General features: G+C 40.5%; 1 protein-coding gene across 3 annotated transcripts in view; it reads left to right on the top strand.

Annotated features, from left to right (window-relative positions):
* LOC122660269 overlaps positions 1–22,516 on the top strand; it is a 28,151-nt gene extending 5,635 nt beyond the window's left edge. The window contains exons 3-10 of one of the 3 annotated variants that reach the window (XM_043855504.1): positions 13,835–13,992; positions 18,451–18,596; positions 20,782–20,844; positions 20,933–21,025; positions 21,201–21,362; positions 21,551–21,657; positions 21,908–22,080; positions 22,175–22,516. In XM_043855504.1, coding sequence (XP_043711439.1) covers positions 13,835–13,992; positions 18,451–18,596; positions 20,782–20,844; positions 20,933–21,025; positions 21,201–21,362; positions 21,551–21,657; positions 21,908–22,080; positions 22,175–22,437 — 1,165 coding nt within the window. In that variant the 3' untranslated portion in view covers positions 22,438–22,516. Of the gene's footprint in view, positions 1–13,834; positions 13,993–18,450; positions 18,597–20,781; positions 20,845–20,903; positions 21,030–21,200; positions 21,363–21,550; positions 21,658–21,907; positions 22,081–22,165 lie in introns of all 3 variants that reach the window. The other 2 variants (XM_043855503.1, XM_043855505.1) reach the window with 2 other exon arrangements.
* The last annotated feature ends 245 nt before the right edge of the window (positions 22,517–22,761 follow it).

The raw sequence follows: 22,761 nt of genomic DNA, 5'->3' as shown, positions 1-22,761 counted from the left end.
TTTTTCTATGGTTTAGAGAAGTTGTGAGTCTTGTGACATCTCTGCAAAAATAGAGAATCATTATATTCTCAGAAGGATATATTTAAAACTTTTTATTCATTCATCCTATTATCCTAAAATTTCTTTGATGGATTTTTCACATTGGTGTTCCTGAATAATTGCTTTCAAGAAATTGCAAGTGCATATGTAAAGCCAACATAATCTGAAGTGCCCCTTCCTCTCTTGTGAAGCAAGTCTAGGTGGTACTCTTTTCTTTTCCAAAATTCAAAGGCCATGTTTAACTCTAGGGAATAGGCAATAAATCTCTCTCTCTCTGATGAGTAATTAGATCTTATTATCTTCAAAATTGAAGAAACCATAAATAGCACCATGCAATTATGCATACAACACCAAACAGGGTCACATCTCCAAATCAATACAAGAAATCCCAACCCTCCAGCATGCTCACGTCATGACGCTAGGCAAGCCCGTTGTACAAAGACTCTCTCTGACCAGCCAATAAATGTGCTAAGAAGTCATGTTTCCAAAGAACCAAGATGTTTCTGTGTCCATTGAATGATCTAGTTCTCCTTTTCAGATGCAGGCTTGTCAATTGTTTTACTGACAAGGGGCTGCAGTGCACCATGTGGAAGCCTTTTTTTTTTTTTTTGTGGGGGGGGGGGGGTGGTGTCACACCCAACCCAGACTAACCCAGGGTTCCAAGACATTACCAAAATCACCAGGATCCCAGTTCAATGGTCTATCTCACAATTAATAATTAATAGTAAATCAATAAGAAATCAGAGTAATGCAGCGTAAGATTAATACTGACATATAAACATCAAAATACAGAATGTCAAAGTGATAACTTATATCTACAGTACTGTGTTCCAATCTTTACAACCATACTTAGTTACATAATTATTTCAAAAGAATATATACACAAAAGTATCAGTATCAGTATCTCCAAAATAAACTCATAACCCAGAATCACATCAAACAGTAGCCACTAAGGCGCAACTATCACATGCACAGGAATTTCCGTGTTCGTCCTGCTCAACACCTCCAGTGTCTGCTCCCTGCTTAACATCATACTGGTATGAAGGGTCTACATCCATCAACGTCTCGTCATCTGCCATATCATCTAAAAGAAGAATACCTTCGAGGGGTAAGCTCCACTGAGCCCAGTGAGGGGATACACACAAGCAAGCTCATATAGTCCATAATAATGCATGATTCGATATACATATCAAACAGTATGCCTAGCAAGCATAATGCCTAAGTCTCATGCTGGGTATATGTACTACAGCAACTCAAGTTGCAGTGGAAGCCTGCTAGCATTTGTGTACGTTCAATTCGGCAAACCCCCAATATGAACCCTAGCTCTCACCTGGTTCCGACATTCCCATCGGTCACCCGGGTTTGAGAATGGTACATCCAGTCCGTCGGATGTCACCATCGGTTACCAACACCTTACCCCTTGTTGGTAAGGGGTGTAGTACGGGGTACGTTCTAGCCATATGATTTCTAAGTATGATGAGTATGCACATGATTGAAGGTCTGAACACAATCCATATCAAAGTCATACCAAGCCTCATGACAATGATCAACATAAATGGATATCTATGCATTTTCATACCATGCTCCGTATCTCTAAAATCACAATCACGTTCCAATGCTTCTCACATCCATGTCCAATATCAATATTTCAATGCAAGTAAATGAATCATAACGCACATGATGCATATGTCAAATAATGTAACGTACGTAAGTAAAATAATAAACACTCCATAAAATAAGACACTTCCCACTCACCAATCAAGTATGTGATAGATCCCGCAACAAGTCCCGAATCAAACCACGTGAGACCTTGCGGTATCAATTGTCTCTAGAATAGTAAGTGTGAATTAGCCTACAATTGGTACAAGTCCAAATCCCAAAACCCAAACCTGGACAGCAAAACAGAGTTCTGCAGAGCGTACCAGATGCTTTGACCGCTTGATGGTACATCGGCTGGTCTGATCATCCAGTCACGGGACAGAGCTCGAAATTGAGTTTTAAACCCAATTGGTTTCCACCAAACCCCAAATTGAAGAGAGGAATTAGTGGGGAAAGGTTAATTAGACAAAGATTCACTCATTTGAACTCAATTGAACTCCAATTAGGAAGAATTACAGTCCAATTAAGTTGTAAGGACCATAATAAAGGTTTTTGATGATATTAGGTCAAATTGGACAGATTCAATATAATCTAAGCTGATCCTACATAATCAAATTACACAAATTAGGTCTAGAACAGCTTAGACATGGCTAATGTATCCATGCATGAAAGATCAGAAATGGATTAGAGTAGGATTCATGTGTTGATTTATGGAATAAATCATAAGAAAGAGCAAATTCTGGAGTTTAGAATCCTACCTAGTGTTGATGATCAATTGGAGCAGAGCACAATAGCATTTCGGCAGATTCTCCTCCCAGTAACTCCAATTCTTCTCCTTCTTCTCTTCTTTCTTCTTTAGAGCTTAGGTTCTGAGTTTTAGATTGTAAGATATTAATTAGAAACCTGAGTTTTCTATATATATATATACCTGAATGCCACTGAGGCCTGTTTGCCAGGACAGTGTTAAGACTGAAATCACATTAATCTCGCGTATCGGACTGTGTGAACGTCATCACTACTCTGTAAGGTACGCAAAGTACGTAATAGATCCCACATTGTGATGAGACACAAGCGAGAAGACACACAATGAGGCATGTGGGCCCCACAACAGATTAATGTAATTTGTTGCACAACACCACCGAATGCTCTAACCGGTTGATCAGGGGGATCGACCAGTCTGATCATCTGTTGAGTTTAACTGTCACACCCCCATCCCGATAAGGGATAAAATACAATAAATGGGTATGACTAGGACGACATGTGTCATCCCAACCACTGTCAGGATCACAGATGCAGTGTCCCAATGCACAATCAGAACCAATATTAACAACACACTAATATTAGAGCGCGGGGGAAGAAATATTACATTTTAAAAGATCAGAAATACAAGCGGAAGCGTTTACCATAATAGTTATTTCATGCTCAAACTACTGAATGATACATATAGTTTATAGTTTTCATCCTGAGCTGACCATTTAGTAACTACACAAAATATATAGTATAACAGGTAATGTTATTACAAAGGCACAAGGCCCAAAAGTCAAAATATAAAAGGGGACAAAGTCCCAGCCATCAGTATGTAATGTAGTCCTAGGTAGGGGTAATCCCACTAGGAGCCAGGGTAATGGGGTCACACATAAGGGCTGGCCGATTAAGTTAGGGTTCATAAATCTAGGTCAAAACTAGGGTTAGGGTTGGACAATGGCAATGGGGTTTTAATGTGCAGGTCTAGGGTGCTTTTATGGCATATAAATAATAGGATTTGGGAAGGTTTTATAATTCTGCGATTCTGGACAGAATTGTGTTGCAGGTTTTGGGTTTTAATGGAGTGAAGGAATGGAGGGGATAGAGTGGGAGTTATGAGCTGGGTTTTGGATCGAGTGTAGGGAGAAGTGTGGGGGATGTATGCTGGAAGTTTGGTTTGAAACTGATGGACAGATTTGAAGTTATGAAGGAGTCCTAGTTAAGGTAGGAGTTGCAGGTTTAATGGAGGTTAGGGTTTGATGGATGGAGGGGGGTGGGGATTAGGTCTAGTGAGGGGGAATGGCTGGACAGATTAGAAGAAGAAGGTTTGAAATCAAATTGCAGATTCAAACTTACTGGATTGCAGAGACAATGGCAGCAGCTTGATAACTTGAAGAAACCTCCCGATCTTCACGATGCAAGGAGTCGCAGGAGTCCACCCACCCTGTACCACCTTGAGATCCACAAGGATGCAAGCACTCAGAGAGCAGCAATAGCAGCAAAGCTAAGAAGCAGAAATTTTGAATATTGAACTGTGGGGGAGCCTCCCACGATGGTGTTTATTTATAATCAGGGCTGAGCCCAAAATCCTATTTAGATTAGGACTGGTAATTCCCAATCTGATTCCTAATTACAAATAACAGACTTGTACTCCAAATCTGAGTACAAAAACAAATTAAACAAATCAACCCTCGAATAAAATCGTGGAGGGGAAGTAAATCTAAGAAACAACTTAAAATAATTGAAAGGGGGAAAAGACTGATTTGCCCCTAATAACTTAGACACACAAAAAAAAACTATGGGAAAGGCTCCAACGAAAAAACAAAACAGCAGCCATATCATGGCTTCTTCTTCTTCCTAGTGCTTGGACCTGTATCAGCTCTCCTCGGCTGAGAAACATTCATCTCCGATGAATGGGTGAAGGCCATATATCGATCATAAAACTCCGGATCAAGCTTCTTGAAGTCATCTGCATGGATCCAAGTACTGTCCTAGCGTGGGCGACCTTTCCATTTGACAAAGAAGGAATAGTAACCGATGCCTTGTCGAGTGGTCTTGTGCATGTCATCTAGAACCTCCTCGATCACATCTGCAGTAGGTGGCTTGAGTTGGGGCAGCCTCAGCATATGCTCCGAATCACCATCATCTGAATGATGCCCCGTGTACAAGTAAAGATCAGCCACGTTGAATACATTGCTAATTCCCATATCAGCAGACAACTCTAGAACATAAGCATTGGGTCCAATACGTTTCAGCACCTTGTATGGGCCATTCTTCTTCGGATGGAGTTTACTGTTGACACCCGGTTGGTGTCTCTCTGGGTTCACCCTACCCATGACCATGTCTCCAGGCTTGAACTCAACGAACCGGCGATGCTTATCAACAGTGGCCTTGTAGTGATCAGTATTGAGTGCTATCTTCCTTCGAACATCTGCGTGTACCTCGGTGATATGGCGGAGGAACTCATCGGCTTTCACGCTTACCCGAGCTTGAGGGGGTAAGGGAACAAGATCAATAGGACGTTTGGGCTGTATCCCAAGAAGAATCTCGAAAGGGGTACGTCCGATGGTCCTGTTCACAGAACTGTTGTATGCAAACTCAGCAATGTCAAGGATGGAGGGCCATGTCTTCTTATAATCTCGGACCAAACACCGCAACAAGTTACCAAGGCTTCTGTTTACTACTTCCGTTTGCTCGTCAGTCTGGGGGTGAAATGCTGTAGAGAATAGAAGCTTAGTGTTTGTCTTCAGCCATAGAGTTTTCCAGAAGTAACTCACAAACTTCACGTCACAATCAGAAACAATGGTACTTGGCAGCCCATGGATGCGAACTATCTCCTTGAAAAACAACTTGGTAATGTAGGAAGCATCAAGTGTTTTTCGACAGGGGATAAAGTGAGCCATCTTGGTGAATCTATCAACTACCACCATGATGGAGTCAACAAAGCTGGAACGCACAAGGACTTAGGCTTTCTTCAATGAACCCCTTTTGGAGTAGCTCTCCAACTTGCTTATTAAGCTCTTCATGCTCTGTAGGACTCATCCTGTAGGCGGGCAGATTTGGTAACATAGCACCAGGTACCAAATCGATGGCATGCTGAATGTCTCTCAGTGGGGGCAGCTCGTTGGGCAGTTCCTCTGGTACCACATCTGAGAAATCTTGTAATAAATCATTGATGGGCTGTGTAAGCTCCACTTCTGACTGGGCAACAACCTCTTGAGTCGCCACGGAAAGAACCAAGCCTGAATCATGGCTGGTTTGTTCAAACTCTTTTTGTGGGACAGCTAACAAGTGACCTCCAGATTCTATCCCCTTCTGATTGGTGCGCATGGTACGGCATTTACGTTATCTCGTCAGGCAAATTAAGGGGGTACCAAGTAATCTGCTTTCCTTTATGTTGAAATACACACTGGTTTTTTCTTCCAAGGAGGGCAACATCGTTGTCGTATAGCCATGGTCTTCCCAATAGAATATCAGTCATTCTCATCGGGATGATGTCACACCAAATCTCCTCTGAGTATTGCTGGGCCTGTAGGGGAATATAGCATCTCTTGTTCACATCTAGTTTATTTCCATTCAGTAAGGAGACTTTGTATGGCATTGGATGTTTTTCAAACTTCAGGTCTGCCTTCACAAACTCTTCGGAAACAACATTAACGCAACACGATATCAACAATCAACTAGGCAGTACGCTTTCCTGATTGCTTGCGGGTGTAGAAGATGCAACTACACCGCCAATCTTCACATTTGGTTTCAGCACTCAATATACGTGCTACCACATGAATTCCTCGGGTATATTCCAAATCATCACCCAGGTCATCAAAGTAAGTAGCCCCATCTTCATCATCAGCAGGGGTGATGCATAAATACCCTGTTCAACAATATCATCAGGGTTTCCTTCTTCCCTTTCAGCTACATGAATTGGCCTATGCTTTTGTGGGCAATCCTTAGCATAATGGCCCTTTTCATTGCAGTAGTAGCATGTGTTTGGGTCATTGCTGGTCATTGGAGCTTTGCCCTTGTTGTCTATGCGAGAAGAGCTGCCAGTAGAGTAGGCTGTCCGTGTAGAACCAGCAGTAATGTTGTTACCTTTATTGTAACCATTAGTTGGTTTGGATGCTGGAAAAGATGTCCTGACGTCGACAGCAGTAGAGCCCAAACCTTCTATTGGTATTCAATAGGTCTTCAGCTTTCAGGGCTTGCTCAAAGCAAGCCTTGATGTCCAGAACATCAGCACCTCCAATAGCCCTAATAATGTCTGACCTCAATCCCAGCCGAAATCGAGACAACATCTGAGTAGCACTTTCTCTGGTATCAGTACGAGAAGAAAGAGAATTGAACTTCTGTATATACTCAAATACAGTCATAGTCCCTTGCCGTAGGGAGTTGAGTTGATCTTGCATCTGAGCTCTGTAATGTTTGGGCAAATATTTCTCCTTCAAGTCATACCTCATGTCCTCTTAATTAGTAGGTGCATTACCTTCGCGTTCCATGTCTCTCTCTGTCTTTCGCCACCATTCTTGGGTAGGGCCAATCAACTTGGTACGTGCCAGTCTCATCTTTCAATCTTCAGGTAGGTCATACCAGTCAAAATAATCATCCAGGGCAGCAAGCCAGTCATAGAACACCTGGGGATCACCATGCCCATTATACTCCTTCAGCTCGAGTTTGACCTTCTGCGTATCGTACTTCCTATTAGTAGCTTCATCTCCAGTAAAGTAGGTTCTCATGTATTCCTCGAAATTAGGTCTTTGAGGGTCTTCTCTAGTTCTGTCCCTATCCTCTCTGTAGTCGTCTCTGTCATGCCTACGTTGATCCTTGTAATCTCTGTCATGTCTGGAATGATCTCTGTGGTCCCTGTGACGTCTGGGATGATCTCTATGATGTTCATCCCTTCCCAGAGTTCCATGTACCTCAGAATGAACTTGAAATCTATCCTCCTCTACATACAGAGGGTTGTTTACAAGAGGTACAGCCTGCCTTTCTTCCAATCGTGTCACTTTGTCATTTAGTTTCTGCAGCATATCTATGATTACTGTCATGGGATCAGGAGGGGGGGGGACAGATTGTTGTCTGGGGTTGAATTGCCATGGTCGGCCATGGCTCTGATACCAATTAATGTAGTCCTAGGTAGGGGTAATCCCACTAGGAGCCAGGGTAATGGGGTCACACACAAGGGCTGGCCGATTGGGTTAGGGTTCAGGAATCTAGGTCAAAACTAGGGTTAGGGTTGGACAATGACAATGGGGTTTTAATGTGCAGGTGTAGGGTGCTTTTATGACGTATAAATATTAGGATTTGGGAAGGTTTTAAAATTCTGCAATTCTGGACAGAATTGTGTTGCAGGTTTTGGGTTTTAATGGAGTGAAGGAATGGAGGGCCGGAGGGGATAGAGTGGGAGTTATGAGCTGGGTTTTGGATCGAGTGTAGGGAGAAGTGTGGGGGATGTATGCTGGAAGTTTGGTTTGAAATTGATGGACAGATTTGAAGTTATGAAGGAGTCCTAGTTAAGGTAGGAGTTGTAGGTTTAATGGAGGTTAGGGTTTGATGGATGGAGGGGTGTGTGGATTAGGTCTAATGAGGGGGAATGGCTGGACAGATTAGAAGAAGAAGGTTTGAAATCAAATTGCAAATTCAAACTTACTCGATTGCAGAGACAATGGCAGCAGCTTGATAACTTGAAGACACCTCCCGATCTTCACGATGCAAGGAGTCACAGGAGTCCACCCACCTTGTACCACCTTGAGATCCACCAGGATGCAAGCACTCAGAGAGCAGCGATAGCAGCAAAGCTAAGAAGCAGAAATTTTGAATATTGAACTGTGAGGGAGCCTCCCACGATGGTGTTTATTTATAGTCAGGGCTGAGCCCAAAATCCTATTTAGATTAGGACTGGTAATTCCCAATCTGATTCCTAATTACAAACAGCAGACTTGTATTCCAAATCTGAGTACAAAAACAAATTAAACAAATCAACCCTCGAATAAAATCGTGGAGGGGAAGTAAATCTAAGAAACAACTTAAAATAATTAAAAGGGGGAAAAGACTGATTTGCCCCTAATAACTTAGACACTAAAAAAAAAAAACTAAGTATGGGAAAAGGCTCCAATGTAAAAACAAAACATCAGCCTTATCATGGCTTCTTCTTCTTCCTAGTGCTTGGACCTGCATCAGCTCCCTGCAGGCAAAATCATTGCAAGGACATCGTTCGCAGTGCTCTTCCGTCACCTGCATCAACATCTAAAAGAGTATGCACAAAGGGGTTAGCTCCACTGAGCTAGTGAGGGGGAGAAGGGGATGCACAAAAGACAATCACAAATAGTCCATGATTCATGTACATGTTAATTCGTTTTTCACCTAGCACACAAACTAAGTCAATAGGCATATGTTACTGTAACAACTCGGGAGACACTGTGGGTCACTTATGTTATCGCCACAATGAAACCTCAATTGTCACTAGGGGGCCCGCACCGATTGAAGCCACTAAAACCACCCAAAGGTAGACCGCGATGATCAGTGGTCATCCCTTACCTGGCCTCTCCCCCACAGGCAACACGGAGCCCTGACCACCCAACACCTAAACCCCTGTTGGTAAGGGTCATAGCATAGGGGAAACAAAAACCTAGCCACAGATATACTACATGTAAATCCTTTCGTCTCGAGAGGTATTCCAGGTGCATCAACATCCCATACCATCTAGCACCCGGGTACTAGCACGACATGGCGAATACAGATCATCATGGCATGCAATAGAGGATTCCATATTTTTGGGGTTTCGACGCCAGTACTCCTTGGCACCGTAACCAGATGCAAGAAAGGAATACAGTTCACAACAATTCTCATATCAAATCATATATCAAGAATAACATGCAAGTATGCAATATGCTCAATCATAATGCAATAACAGGTTAGATACAATTATCATAAACGAACCCAAGGAAATCACCTAAGACCCACTCACGATATAGATCATGCTCCGTTGTTATAAGTTCGTCGCCGTGGTTGATTAACGCGCCACAAAATAAGAGTTTTAAGCCTAGGGAAAGCATGAGAATAAGGTTAACAACTGATGGATAGGATCCCAAAAGGTATCTCTTAAATCACCCAAGTATAGGGCTTCAAAGGTTGGGCGGTTTTATGGGTGGTTTTAATCCAAATCCTAAAACCGCATGTAAAACCTCTCCCTCCAGTGGCTCCTAAGCCTGGCGGTTTGGGTGGTTTTACCCAAAACATAAAACCGCAGGTAAAACCTCCCAAGTAAGTAGCTTGTAAATGGGGGTGGTTTTACACGGAGTCTTAAACCGCATGTAAAACCTCCCAACCTTAACTTCGAGATTAAAGGGGTTTTTCACCCAGGGTTTCAACCCCAAAGGGTTTGAGGGCATTAGGACTTCAAAGGGGCTTCCCCCTAGGGTTCTTAAGGTCCTTAGACCTTGTTAGGTGCATGCAATCAAAGGATCTAAGAGAAGAATCCAATAAGAGCCTAATCTAAAGTATAGTGAGGTAAAACCCTAAGTCTTACGAGTAGAGTGCAAGGGTGAGTCTTTGGGGGTCATGAATAGAGGGTAATAACCCCAAATAAGCATAAGGTAGAAGTTCCAATTGGTTCTTGAGTTCCAAGTGAAACCCTAGGTCAAGGTCTTCCCATTTCCCCAAGTTGCCAAACCCAAAATCGATCAAAGAGGGGAAGGAGGTGTTAATGGCTTACCTTACCAATGAGAGGAGTTCCACGATTTGGCCACCAAGGGATGTGGGTTCAATCTTCAGCCAAACCCCTTCTCCCTTCTCCTTCCTTTCCACAGCTTCCTCTCTTGGCTTGGCCTTCAAGAGGGGAGGACGAGATGAGCTTCAAGGGAAGGACAGCAAGGGCTCCCCTTCCTTCCCTTCTTCTTCTTCCCTTCCTTCTTTCCTTCTTCTCCTCTCCTTCTTTCTTTCTCTTCTTTCCCTTCTTCCCACGTTTTTGGTTGGAGGAGGGAATGAAATGGCTAAGGGAATCCAAGCTCCTATTTATAACTTAAACCCTTCCTTAGGTCCGTTTGGTTGGGTAGTAAATAGATCAAAACCCATAATTGGGCTATAAATGGTTAAGTGGGTCCACTTGTTAGTCCCACAAGAAGAGGAAAGGTTGTGGATGGGGTCCACAAGGTATGAGGACACTAGACCCATGCACATTTCCCAAGGTAAGTAGGTCCCACAACAAACACTTCATTTACAGCTATTTTTGCCTGGGTGGTTTTACGGCTGGTTTTACCCAGTACCCAAAACCATATGATAAACCGCCCAAGCAAAGATGGGTTATTTTTTACTCCAAACATCCCCGGCTTTGTCCCGTACTTCGAGGACTTTAAAGGGAGCATGGACACATGATATTTAAGGATTAAATGCTCACCTTCGTGCGGTCACATTGCCCATCAGACCGAAATTCCATCCTTTATTCCAATTATCCCCCTTGACTGCCAGGGCCCAAGGTCACAGGTGTTGACCGTTAGCAGCGTCGCAACATCTACTAATGGAAAATCAATTTAGCCCGGAAATTTAGGGTGTACTTTGGGCACGGGTATAACAGTGACAGTGCTTGATCAACAACTTATGATTCAAGGACTTTAAGCATGATTTCCATAAAATTAAACACTCACCTAAGGTTCATCAATGAACATAGCCAACACTTCACCAATGTCAGTGGGAGCATCAGTGGGACCTACAACATAATAATATTTAATTAGACCCGGTTCAGGGGCGGGTATGACAGTGGGGTAATGGGGTGGGGTGGGTGTGTGTGTGTGTTGATAATACAATTAATAACCAATAAATGTATAATTGTTGCATTTATATCTTGCTATATGTTTTCAAATAATACCAGTAGACTCGATAGGGTTTTGGAGTTGCTTATTGATTTCCAGTAGCAGATTTTTCAGTTTTTCGGACTTTTGGCTATTTATTATTAGTTGCAGGGCTTCGTAGTTATGTTAAATATTCAAATAATGGCCCATTAAGGAGGTTGCTTCTTCCTTTTTCCGTCAGCCAAAGCCTATGTTGGGTAAGTACAAGGTTGATAATGTACCAAACCCTCTTGCCAACAACAGGCCTAGTAAATAGACGCTGAACGTGGTTGCGCAAAGCATGCTAGACAGTACATTATTGTCACAAGGAGCTGTCACTTTTGTGAGAACATCTTAATGCTTGTTGCGGCCAACATGCGGCACCCTCACCATCATGCGGAAGCTGCATGACGAGTTGAAACAAGTACTCGTTAAGCAAGTTTGTGCCTTCACTGCAAAACTAAGCTATTTTAAACACAACCCTAGTGTTTCAAGATATTTTGCAGCCTATGGGGTCAGCAGTCAATCTGGTAAGCAGTGTATGCCATATTGCTATAGATCCTACTGAAAGAATGAACAGATCTTTAAAACATGGAGTCTCACTTTATCCACGTAAAAGAAGTTATTGAAAGGTGAAAAAGCCTACAAACTGGAAATCTTGTCAATTGAATGAATTCTGGTTATAGTATTGCGACATTAAGCTGCTCGTTGTAATGCTTTATGCTTCCACTTACTTATTGGAGGTTATGGTGACACTGACACTAGAGTGAAAATTTAGACTGATCATCAAGTTAAAAACCATTCTTCTAATTTCTTACGAGTGAAGCCGTCCTTGTTTGCATTTCTCCCTGGATTCTTGCAATTTTCTATATGATGTGGATCCCTCTTGTTGTCTTAAAGAAGTCATGAGATATATTTTCTACTTGAATCTTTCATGTTATAGATCCAATCAAGGAGGACTTAGGTTGAAATTGCAAAGATCCCCAAGGAATATTCCACATTATACATCCAATCGAGGTGGACTTTCAGGTAGAAATTGCACATGGAAGTTGTCCATACCTAGATAATTTTATTGGTGTTCAAGCCTGAATAAATCTCTTATCTGATCCCTCAACCAAGTGGTATTGCTCCTTCAACAACTCGTTGGTCCATTGTTGTTGTCAACTCAATCCAATTCACATCTTTCTCACTGCTTCTTGTCTTCTTCCGAAGTCATTTTCAGTCTACGAACTCCACGCTTTAGTATTTTAACTCTGTTAATCTGGATCATATCACTCCTTACTGATGCAGTTAATGTTACCTTCTACAACTGCCCATACTACCTCAAACGATTCGTATTCGACTTATCTCCTATCAGAGCAACTCCTAGATCGCTTCTAATTTTTTATTTTATTATTTTTCCACCCATCCATCTCAACATACTCATCTAATAAACACTTATTTTGTTGTTATGCTGTTCTTTGTCACCCAACATTCAGTTCTATACAACTTTGCTGGTCTTATGGCTGTCTTATAGAATCTTTCTGAGTTCTAACAAGTTGTGTCTATCACATAGCACTGCATAATTACTTTCTTGCTGCACCCAGTTTGCTCTAATTCTATGAGCAACATATGTTAAAGAAGTTCAACCCAAAAGCTTAAGCTGTGAGGTGGAGGGGCCCTAGGATATGAAGACATCCAAGGTTTCAAACTTAACCGATGTGGTATTATTCCCAATGCTCCCCCTCACGTGTAGCTGGAGTGAGACTGCAACATGCACATGCAAAGACAACGGAGGGGGACAAAGGGATACTCTGATACCATGTTAAAGAAGTCCAACCCAAAAGCATAGGGCCAACATTATATGAAGACATCCAAGGTCCCACAGACTTAACAGATGTGGGATTATTCCCAACAACATCTTCTTCAATTTCTCTTTTATTTATGATGGACCCTAAATTTCCTCTATTTCTACAGAACTGTACATTCTATTTTAGTGCTTATTTAAAGCTTTGATTCCAATACGTTCCTCCATAATTCTAATATGGCATTTACTACTATTATTTCGACAACCAAAACTTAATTATCAGCAAAGACATTTGATACCTCATGCTTCTAAAAATTTCTCTTTGAAATATTGTTCTCATTAAAGGCTTTTTTATAATTGTCAATTTGTCACTTGCCAGATGTTCAACAAAAGTGTTCACTAGGACAGACCTCCTTCTTGGAGAGCTGGAATTTTATAAAGGATACTAGCAATGTCCACAACGAAGTTCACATCTCACAGGAAAGAAACACACAATGCTTGCAAACTGAACAGCAAATAATAGACAGCTAACAAGCTTGAGTGTCAGCCTCACATCTCAGATAGTCTGTCCATTTGAATTGGCAGTATTAAAAAAATTCTAAACCATGTTCAGCACGTGGATATTTTAGGATGTCATATGTTCCCTTATATATTTGTTTCATCTTTTATGATATTTGATTTCACTATTTCAGTAATTTCCATGAAAACCTGAGGTCAAAACTAACTTAACCAGAATCGCTTTTGGTAGTTACTGTAGTGCCTGTTGGAGCTTTGCTAATGCCAACGTAATGCTAGTTTTTACAGGTGGTTGCATAGAATTTGATCAATTCTTTTTGTTTCCTTGCAGAAATAGGTCTCTTGGAATAGGCATGTGCACTGAAGGCGAGTGGGAAAAACTTACCAAGGGTTTGTGGATTCGAGCTATGCCACCTTACATGAACAATCTTCTAGATATTCGGATGCCTGGTCCATCCTTCGAAGTGCTTGAGGTGTCCATTGAAGAAGGTTTGTTTCTATGGCCAAGACAAGAGCCTATGGGATCCTTGTATGCTTTGTGGTTTCTAACCCATAAAATATGGAGGACAGCTCCATATGTTTGGTCCTTTTTTGGTAGTAGACACCTGTATAGCACAAATTTTATACCCACTTTGGCACGTACATGACTATACACATTCTCTTCTTTTGGAATTTTTAGATTTGATAAAAACCCTAGCATTTAAAAGTTGAAAATTGCACCTACCGCTGAAAATCCAATTTTTGTTCTTGAATTGGGGAGTTGACTTTTTATCCTTTTGGAATTTTATTTTTTAATTATTTTTATTGGATTCAAATAGGGGGGTATTTGTTTTTTATGAATAATATCTTAAGTAAATGAAATAACAAATTGTTATTTCATTTACTTAAATGACATTTGGCATAAATAAGTGTCTATCTGGTTAACTATGATTCTCAGTACACTGTGCATGCACTAGTAAACTTGGGTAAAAAACCACAAGTACCATTTTGAGTGTTTTTTTTTTATGAAAATAGTTTATGCATTGTGTTTAGAATGTCAAAAATAGGTTGTATACAAAAAACAGATAAAAAAAAGCATTTTTGGGCCTTGAAACTACTAGCTAGAGTTGGCTGGGAAAAAATCACAGGTTTCGACCATATCTCGGTTTCTGGCTGGTCGAAACCCGAGTTTTAGAACCTTGACAGTACTATGGGCAACCACTTTCATGCAACTACCGTTGTCAATGGCGACTTGACAGTTCTTACCCTGGTGGCAGGTGTAAGTAATAAAGATTTTTGTCTGACCCCAATCATCACTGCCCTTAGGTTGTGAGACCATGCATCTCACAACTCCTAGCCTAGCGGCATCAATCTCCTCAACCTCTTCATCAGATATGGTCTCATCTGGCCTATGGTCCTCATACTCATTGTCCTGAGTTTCATCTTGGTCACAATCCTCATGGTCTTGTCCTCTCACATAAAGATTTCTGTTGGGACATTCTCTAACAAAGTGTCCAAATCCCTGGTATGTGAAACACTGTTGCTGGCCATTTCTTTTGGGTGCCTCTCCCAAGGTTCCTTTACTCCTTGTTGTTGTCAAATTGACGTTCAGGATTAACGTGGCTTTGGAAGAGAAGAGGGACTCTAGATTGGTTTTCAGCAACTAGACTCCCTGGCTTGGAAACCAATCTTCTTTTGGGATGTGTTTCTCAAGGATCCTTTTAATTCGAGAGTTGTACAGAAAGCTTGTGAAACATCTCTCACTAGATGGGGGGGTGCCATGCGTAACTGGATGTCATTGTTAAGTACCATAAGGAACCTAGAAAGTGTTTGCTCGACATCCTCACGAGTATGGCTTCAGATTTTCAATTCATTAAATTTAGCCATGTGCTCAGTCACTGGCATCTTCCCTTGCTTCAGTGTGTTCTTGCCTTTCAATAATTGCAGCTATATGTGATGGGCAAGAACTCCCTTTTGAGTCTCTCTTGCATCTCAACCTAAGTTGAGACTGGTTCATGTCCTAGACTCATTTCCTGATACTCTAACTCAGGCCAAAAATCTTGGGCAGCTCCAGTAAGCTTCATCTTAGCAAACCTTGAAGCGAAGCTCTTCAGACATTTCATAGAAGTCAAAGTACCTATCCATTTGCTTAATCCAATCGAACAAGACCTTGACATCTATCTGGCCATCATATGAGGGAACTTTTAATTTGAGTCTCTCTTGGATCTCAACCTTAGTTGAGACTGGTTCATGTCCTAGACTCATTTCCTGATACTCTAACTCAGGCCAAAAATCTTGGGCAGGTCCGGTAAGCTTCATCTTAGAAAACCTTGAAGCGAAGCTCTTTAGACATTTCATAGGAGTCAAAGTACCTATCCATTTGCTTAATCCAATCGAGCAGGACCTTGGCATCTATCTGGCCATCATATGAGGGAACTTCTAATTTGACCATTTTCCTAACATCCCAACTTCCATCAAAGTGTTCATTACCATCTTTATCACCATAAGGGAGGTGATGTTCTGGGCCCTGTGGACCTCTACCTCTACCTCTACCTCTACCATGCCCATTGCCTTGGAAATTATCTCCCATTCTGTTATAACCTTCAAAGTGGTTATGACGCTCATGAATGACATGATTCTCTAAATTGGGAGATTCTGCCCTATGTCCAATGCCCAATGTCATGAATATTGTGACCTAGGGCAGTCTCTACATCAGCAAGTCTCGTTTTAATGGCTTAGGCATTTTGGTCAATGGCCTGGAGGCTAGCAGCTTGTGCTACCCGTTCTGTCCTATTGGTAACCAACTCTACGCGGCTTTAAGCAATTCTTGATTAGCTTGGAGAACCTTCAAGGTCTCTTCATTTTGTTGAAGCAACCTAGCCCACTGTTCAGATTAGATTATGGTCTCGGGAGGAGTAGACATGATATGGTAATTACGACCACTACGTAAAGGCATGCAATGGCACTGACCTCACAGGTAGAACCTAAAACCAGCAGCAACTAGACATGGCAAACCGTGCTCTGATGCAAGAATTGATGTAGGATAAAACAAGAGCTACAATTCTAACCTAAGGTAGGCACCAAACACTCCTAAGGACTGTCTAGTTAAGAGGGGCAGCAACATACATGATGGACATACATGGGGGGGGGGGACAGCAATAACAGTGAGCAATGAACAATAAAAATCATAGGCTACATGTATTCAACTAAACAATGTTCAATTGGATGCTATTGAGGTTAGAAATCAGGCAGCACTTAGTCAAATACTAGCAAGAATCCCAACATAGCAAGAATTTCAACCAACATTCATTGTCAAGACAGCAACACTGCCAATACAGAGAAACTATAGCATAATAAAAAAGGTGAAAGGGAATTAAAGATCAGATTAAGAGAAATAAATACCATTCACATTTGGGGCTGCAGTTAGCAAACAACTTCCATAATGTTGTGGTTCAGTCCATTATCTTCACTGTATAGCAGAAGATTACAAGAACAAGGGAGCAGTACCATGGGGTGAGGAAACAAAATTTGTGGAAAGAAAAGAGTAAAGAGAGAACAGAAATAGAAGAATTAAGGGAGCAGGTTCTTGGAGAAGAAGAAGAAGAAAGAGAGAACAGAGAATAGGGTCAAGAAGAAGAGAAATTGAGAGAGAGAGCAGTCCTTTTCATTCATTGTCAATATTCTGTCTTTTACAACTTGCCATAAAGCATTAAAAGAGGAAACATGACAAACCGTGGGGGTGGAGAATGGTTACAAGAGGTTAACTGTCTCTAAAAAAAAGAAAATAAAAATAAATGAAAGGGGACAGACAACTCGGTTCGGGGGGGGGGGGGATGGTGCAGTTAATAGAGAAAGAAAAAGAGCCCCTTTCCTCACATACACTAATAAACTGAAATAGAAATAATAAATAAGTAGAAATAGGAACAAAATCACTAGCTAATGATAACAGCTGCTGCAAGTGGGGTCCACAGGCTGCACTGTAGCAATACGGTAGCTGCAAAACTCGTCGTCAATCCACAGAGAAGCAGTGGATGAGATCTATGATGTCTCCTCTGATAAACGCTGAAATGCTGAATCCTCGCTTGGTGGTATGATGTCCTCATCAATATGACTGCTGTTTGGGCTGGACGTCTGGGCTTATGCCCCATGAAGGGTGACTGGCATTGGACTAGACCAAGGTTTAAAATCTCGTTTCATTTCGGTGTTTCAGTCTGACCGAAATTTCCGAGATACTGAAATTTCATCGAAATATGGTATTTTTTTTTATGAGTTTTGCTTGGCCATTTGTGGGTGTAAAATGACAAAATGGCTGAAAATTTTGAAATATTGCATTTTTTCAATTCGATGTTGCATTTCGTTTCGACTCGACCGAAATACTCGAAATATTCGAAATTTCGATTGAAACGAAACGAGATTTTGAACTATGGACTAGACAGGAATCCTTTCGTTAGCAGTAGGACCTCCCTACAGTTCTGGTTTTTCCCTAATTTGACAGGTTTGATAGTCACATCTGCAGGACCCCTATTAGTCTCCTAAGTTTCTAAATTTTATTTAGAGATCTTGGACTTCCTCAAATTACAACACTATCTGTCAATACATTGCAATTGAAAACCCTAGGGAATGAGAACTATAGATATGCTCTTGTATAATTACTTAATTGAAAAAATTACAAACTCATTGAACTCTAAAATCAATTTGGAAGATCTCTTTTATAATATAATTTGTTTACATAGTTTGTCTGTCTCTGTTTGTGAAAATCAACTATTAATCATTGAACTCTGAAAACTATTTGGAAGATTTCTTCTACAAAATAATGTATTTACATAGTGAGTTTGTCTCTGTTTGAGAAAATCAGCTATTATTAACAGCTGGATATACTTTTAAAGAATATATTTACCAATTTGTATCCATATGGTCCTTATTTTATGGAAAATGGCATTCATAACATGTAATTCTTTGTTTTCGCAGAACTTTTGCTGTATCGTGTGATTTTTTTGGTCTTGGGCATTGCTCTGATGACACTGGCACCTGATCTTAGCATGTCTATAATGTTCTACTATAGCAGTGCAATGGCTGTTGGCATCATCCTTGTGATTCTGATGATTCTTTTTCAGGTACAATGCCATATTCAATACTCGGGATATTTATATTCGATTATTGGAGTAATTCTTTGAGTTTTACCATATTGTATGAAATCTAGTCTCCTTTGTCTATCCGTAGGAGTATTGTTTTTAATTCTTCAGCTATGTTTGACTAGTTCTTATGCAATACAATCGAAACTGTTGAGTATTAGTGTTCAAGTGATAATCGCTATCCTTCTAAACTATTTACTGTATGTGTAGTTTAGTCTTGGAACGTATATGTACTATATGTACACCTTGCTTTTGAGAATTTTTCGTGTCAGATACCTGCATTAGTTGGACAGAAGACAAGGTGTACTATAAATGATTCTTTTAGGAAACAAAATCTATGACACCTTTTTATGAATACGCGTGCAGGGAGTAGGAACTGGACGCAAACATGAGGTGTCAGACTCATAGAATCATGAAAAAAAAAAAAGGATTCTGTGGACTAGGGTATTATACAGTACTTTGTTTAAATATGTAAAGTTTTAGAGGGTGGACCTTGGTGCGGTGTAACGGTTAGGTTGCTCCATTGTGACCAAGTGGTCACGGGTTCGAGTCTCTAGAAACAGCCTCTCTGCGAAGCAGGGGCAAGGCTGCGGAGCCTCATGCACTGGGTACGCCCTTTTTTAAAGTTTTAGAACCATCTGTATGCTGTCTGGATGTGCTCTTAAGTTTTTTATCTGCTCTGAGTATATGTTTAGAGGAATCATGATAGCTATATTTACAAAGACCAGGGTGGCTGTTGAGCCGAAATGGGGCCTGGTTACTGTTTTTCTCCCCTTCTGGTATTGACCATTTGATTCCAATATTAGGCATCTCGAATGAATTGAAAAGAGGCTGTTCTGTTCAAAACTCAGTCAAAAGGCTGATCTCATCCATGTCAAGACTATGATTATTGCTGTTATTACTGTTCTACAAGGAATTCAAAGGGTGTATGCTTCCAGAATCAAATCAAAGTGGTCTTTTGGTAACCATTGGCTTCCTATCTGTTTGTAATGGCCCACACACGGAGTAGGGTTCCTTTTCCTAGATAAAATTCTGACCTTTAAAGAAACTAATATTCTAGCATAGAAGTCCTATTGTCATGGATACACAGACATTTGAGTTGGTGCTGTGTCAGTGTCCGCAAATGAGAGTCTATGATGTGAAGCTCCTATTTTGAAGCATCAATTAACGTAGGGAAATGCTGATTAAAATCTTGGCTGTAATTGATTAGTTTTACTGTCTTTTATTTCCCAGTTTGTTTAGAAGTTGGTGGAAAGTGTCTTTGATATACTAATTTTATTAAAAAAGGGGAAATTGTTACCTAGTATGTAGCAGCAGCCATAGTATCTAACTGTCTGGATCATATAGCAACTTTAAAGTTAACCAGGACGTCAAATAGGAAATAAGCAGCAGCAGCACCAGTTTGTAGCCTACGGAGATCTCTCTCTCACTCTTGAATGGCTCCCTCTCTCTTTGGTTCCATTTTGATATAATGAACTGGAATATGGCCAATTCAATGAACAGAATTCTGGGCTGACTAGACCTTTTGAAAGCGCATTCTAACTTACTATTTTAGCATATTTCTTTTAGAAATTAGCTTATTTTCCTTATTTTGTTTGGTTTTAAGATAATTGTGCCCTTAAAACTTGGAATCAGGCTTTTTGCTTATAGTTAGTTATAAGCACCCAGATTTATTGTGGGAATTTCTGCAGAGCCTTCCTGTTTCTTCTCAAATATCTCCAATTTGGTCCTAGGTTTCTACATTGGTATGGGCCTTAATCTTCTTCACTACATAACTCAAGTACTATTAGGAGTTATCTACTTACGTAGAGTTTCTTATAAAGGCTGCAATACATGATAAAATATTGCCGGTTATCAAACCATTTTCGGCAAAATGTGGAGTGAGAGGGAAAAAGGGCAGAAAGGAAAATCTGAATTCAAACCATTTTCATTTTACAAAAGGGGTTTTGAAGAAAGTAAAAAAAGTGCGTGCATTTCTGAATGCTATCCAGTATTTTGCTTTTCTCTTTATTATATGGAGATGTTTTGTTTCATTGTATCAAAGAGTATCCACATGCACGCACACACACAGAGACCTAGTTCAGTCTTAAAACTTCACAGTATTCCAGTTGGCTTAGTTTGTTAAGCTTAGTATTTAAATTCCATCCTTGATGAGGCTCACTGGCAGGGGATGAAGCTGCTTCCTACTGGTCGAAAGAATTCACTGGGAATTTTTATATACTCGTCTATTGTGAGTGTCAACTTTTTATTCATTTTTTGGGTTCTAATTTTCCACTCTCTTGAAAGGAGTTATTAGATGCCAATATCATTTTCTTCAGGTTGGTTTGGGATCTTTTCTTCTATACTATTTGCGGGGTTTGTCCCATTCAATACTTGTGGAGATGGGAATCACCAAAGACATGTACAAACCTGTATGTAAGTTTTCCTCTGCTTTATAGAGATCCATTGTCTCTCTGACATTTAGTAGTTTCATGTACATTGACTTCTTTGTTGTATGATCATTTTAGATCACAATGATTGTGGTTTTTTGTGGGCATCATTTTCCAGATTATACATCCTGATGGTTTCCAATCTAATGTAATGCAGTTGGTCATATTTTTGCTGGTGTGCATTGTTCTAACTGGAGCTTGGCTGGCTTTCTGGGCTGTACACAAACTTGTCCTGACAAAAGATGGATCTATTGATACTAGTATTGCTCATCTTGTTGCATGGTCCATCCGGATATTTGCTGCTATTATGATATATCAGGTTCATTCTTTTTTTATAGCCATCAATTTCACCTTATGAGCTTGTGTGGTTTTTTCTTTAACCTAAATAGTACATCAGAATCAATTAGATTTTTTTCCCCCTCTCATCTTCGGTGACCTCTTTGTGATACTTGGAACAAATTTCATAAAAAATAATGTGGCATGCATGCATCTTTTTTATTCTTGCAGAGTTCCCTGGATCCCATTTTAGCAGCAGAGGCACTGGTATCGGGAATAATTATCTCATCGACAATGAGGAGGATTGTGAAGTCAAGATTCATCAGTGACCTGTACAAGTAAATCAGCTTCTATAGCCAAACCTGCTTCCATCCTTTTAGTTGACGTCAACTTGACAGGGAAAGTTTTGATATCTAGAAATTGAGATAGCTGTAGCCATCTTTTGCGGAATGCTTTTTGTATGTCCATCTATGACTACTAGCTTTGCCATGTTTACATTGGTCTGCTGTCTTCCCTTCTTCTATGTTCTGCTACATCCAATGTTAGTTGTGGTGGATGAGAGGAAATCACCTTAATACTTTTTTCCAGGCGAAAATTTAGGACATCGAAAAATAAGCGCAGAAGATTCCAGATCCAAGACTCACCTGCTGAGGACTCATGTGATGAATACGTATGCAGGACTGAAAGGTTAGCAGAGTCTGAATCATATGGGACTCTAACCAAACCATTCACTCTAGCCTCCTGCAATTCTCCTCTCAAAGGTTTGTATGGTTCCCTACACTATATATGAGTAAATAGAAAGTAATCAATGTGGATCACTATTGGATTTGAAGTTTCTCTATGCAAATCTTTCAGGTGTGAGCAACGCATCATGGTCTTCAGATTCAGAGACGTACTATTCTACCTTCCACCAGATACCTCAAAGGCAACGATACCCAAAAGATGAGTTGGATAGTGTCACAAAGGATTTCACAAAAAAAGCTTTGGAAGAGTTGTTTTCGTCACCTGACTTCAACAACTGGGCTGTAGCCCATGCTGAAAGGATCACTTTGACTCCCTCCAAAGACCAGAGCAGTACCTCTGAGAGGCGACGGGGGTGGTTCAGCTGGTTTAAGTGATTAAATATTGTATTCCACCTCAACGACCGCAAAGCTGATCCAAGGTCTCGAAAGAGTTTCCCTGATTGTAATTTTTGTAAAATACCAAAAAATAAATAAGCACCAGAACCCACGAGTGAAGATATTTTTTCTCTCTTCGTCATGGATAACGAAAAATTCGGTCATTTTGTATCACATCAAAACTTGTGTAAAGTTGCCATTAAAATGTCAATTTCCTCAATGAAACTCAAACTGAAAAAATAACTTTCCTAAAAGCTGCAACGAACTTCAAATTAATAGTCATACCATTATGTATTTATGTAAGTATCCCTTCTATCCACCAAT

The sequence above is a fragment of the Telopea speciosissima genome, chromosome 4 (genome assembly GCF_018873765.1).
Source record: "Telopea speciosissima isolate NSW1024214 ecotype Mountain lineage chromosome 4, Tspe_v1, whole genome shotgun sequence".
Taxonomy (NCBI): domain Eukaryota; kingdom Viridiplantae; phylum Streptophyta; class Magnoliopsida; order Proteales; family Proteaceae; genus Telopea; species Telopea speciosissima.
Note: the sequence above shows the minus strand (reverse complement) of the source record. Positions and strands in the feature narration are given on the sequence as shown.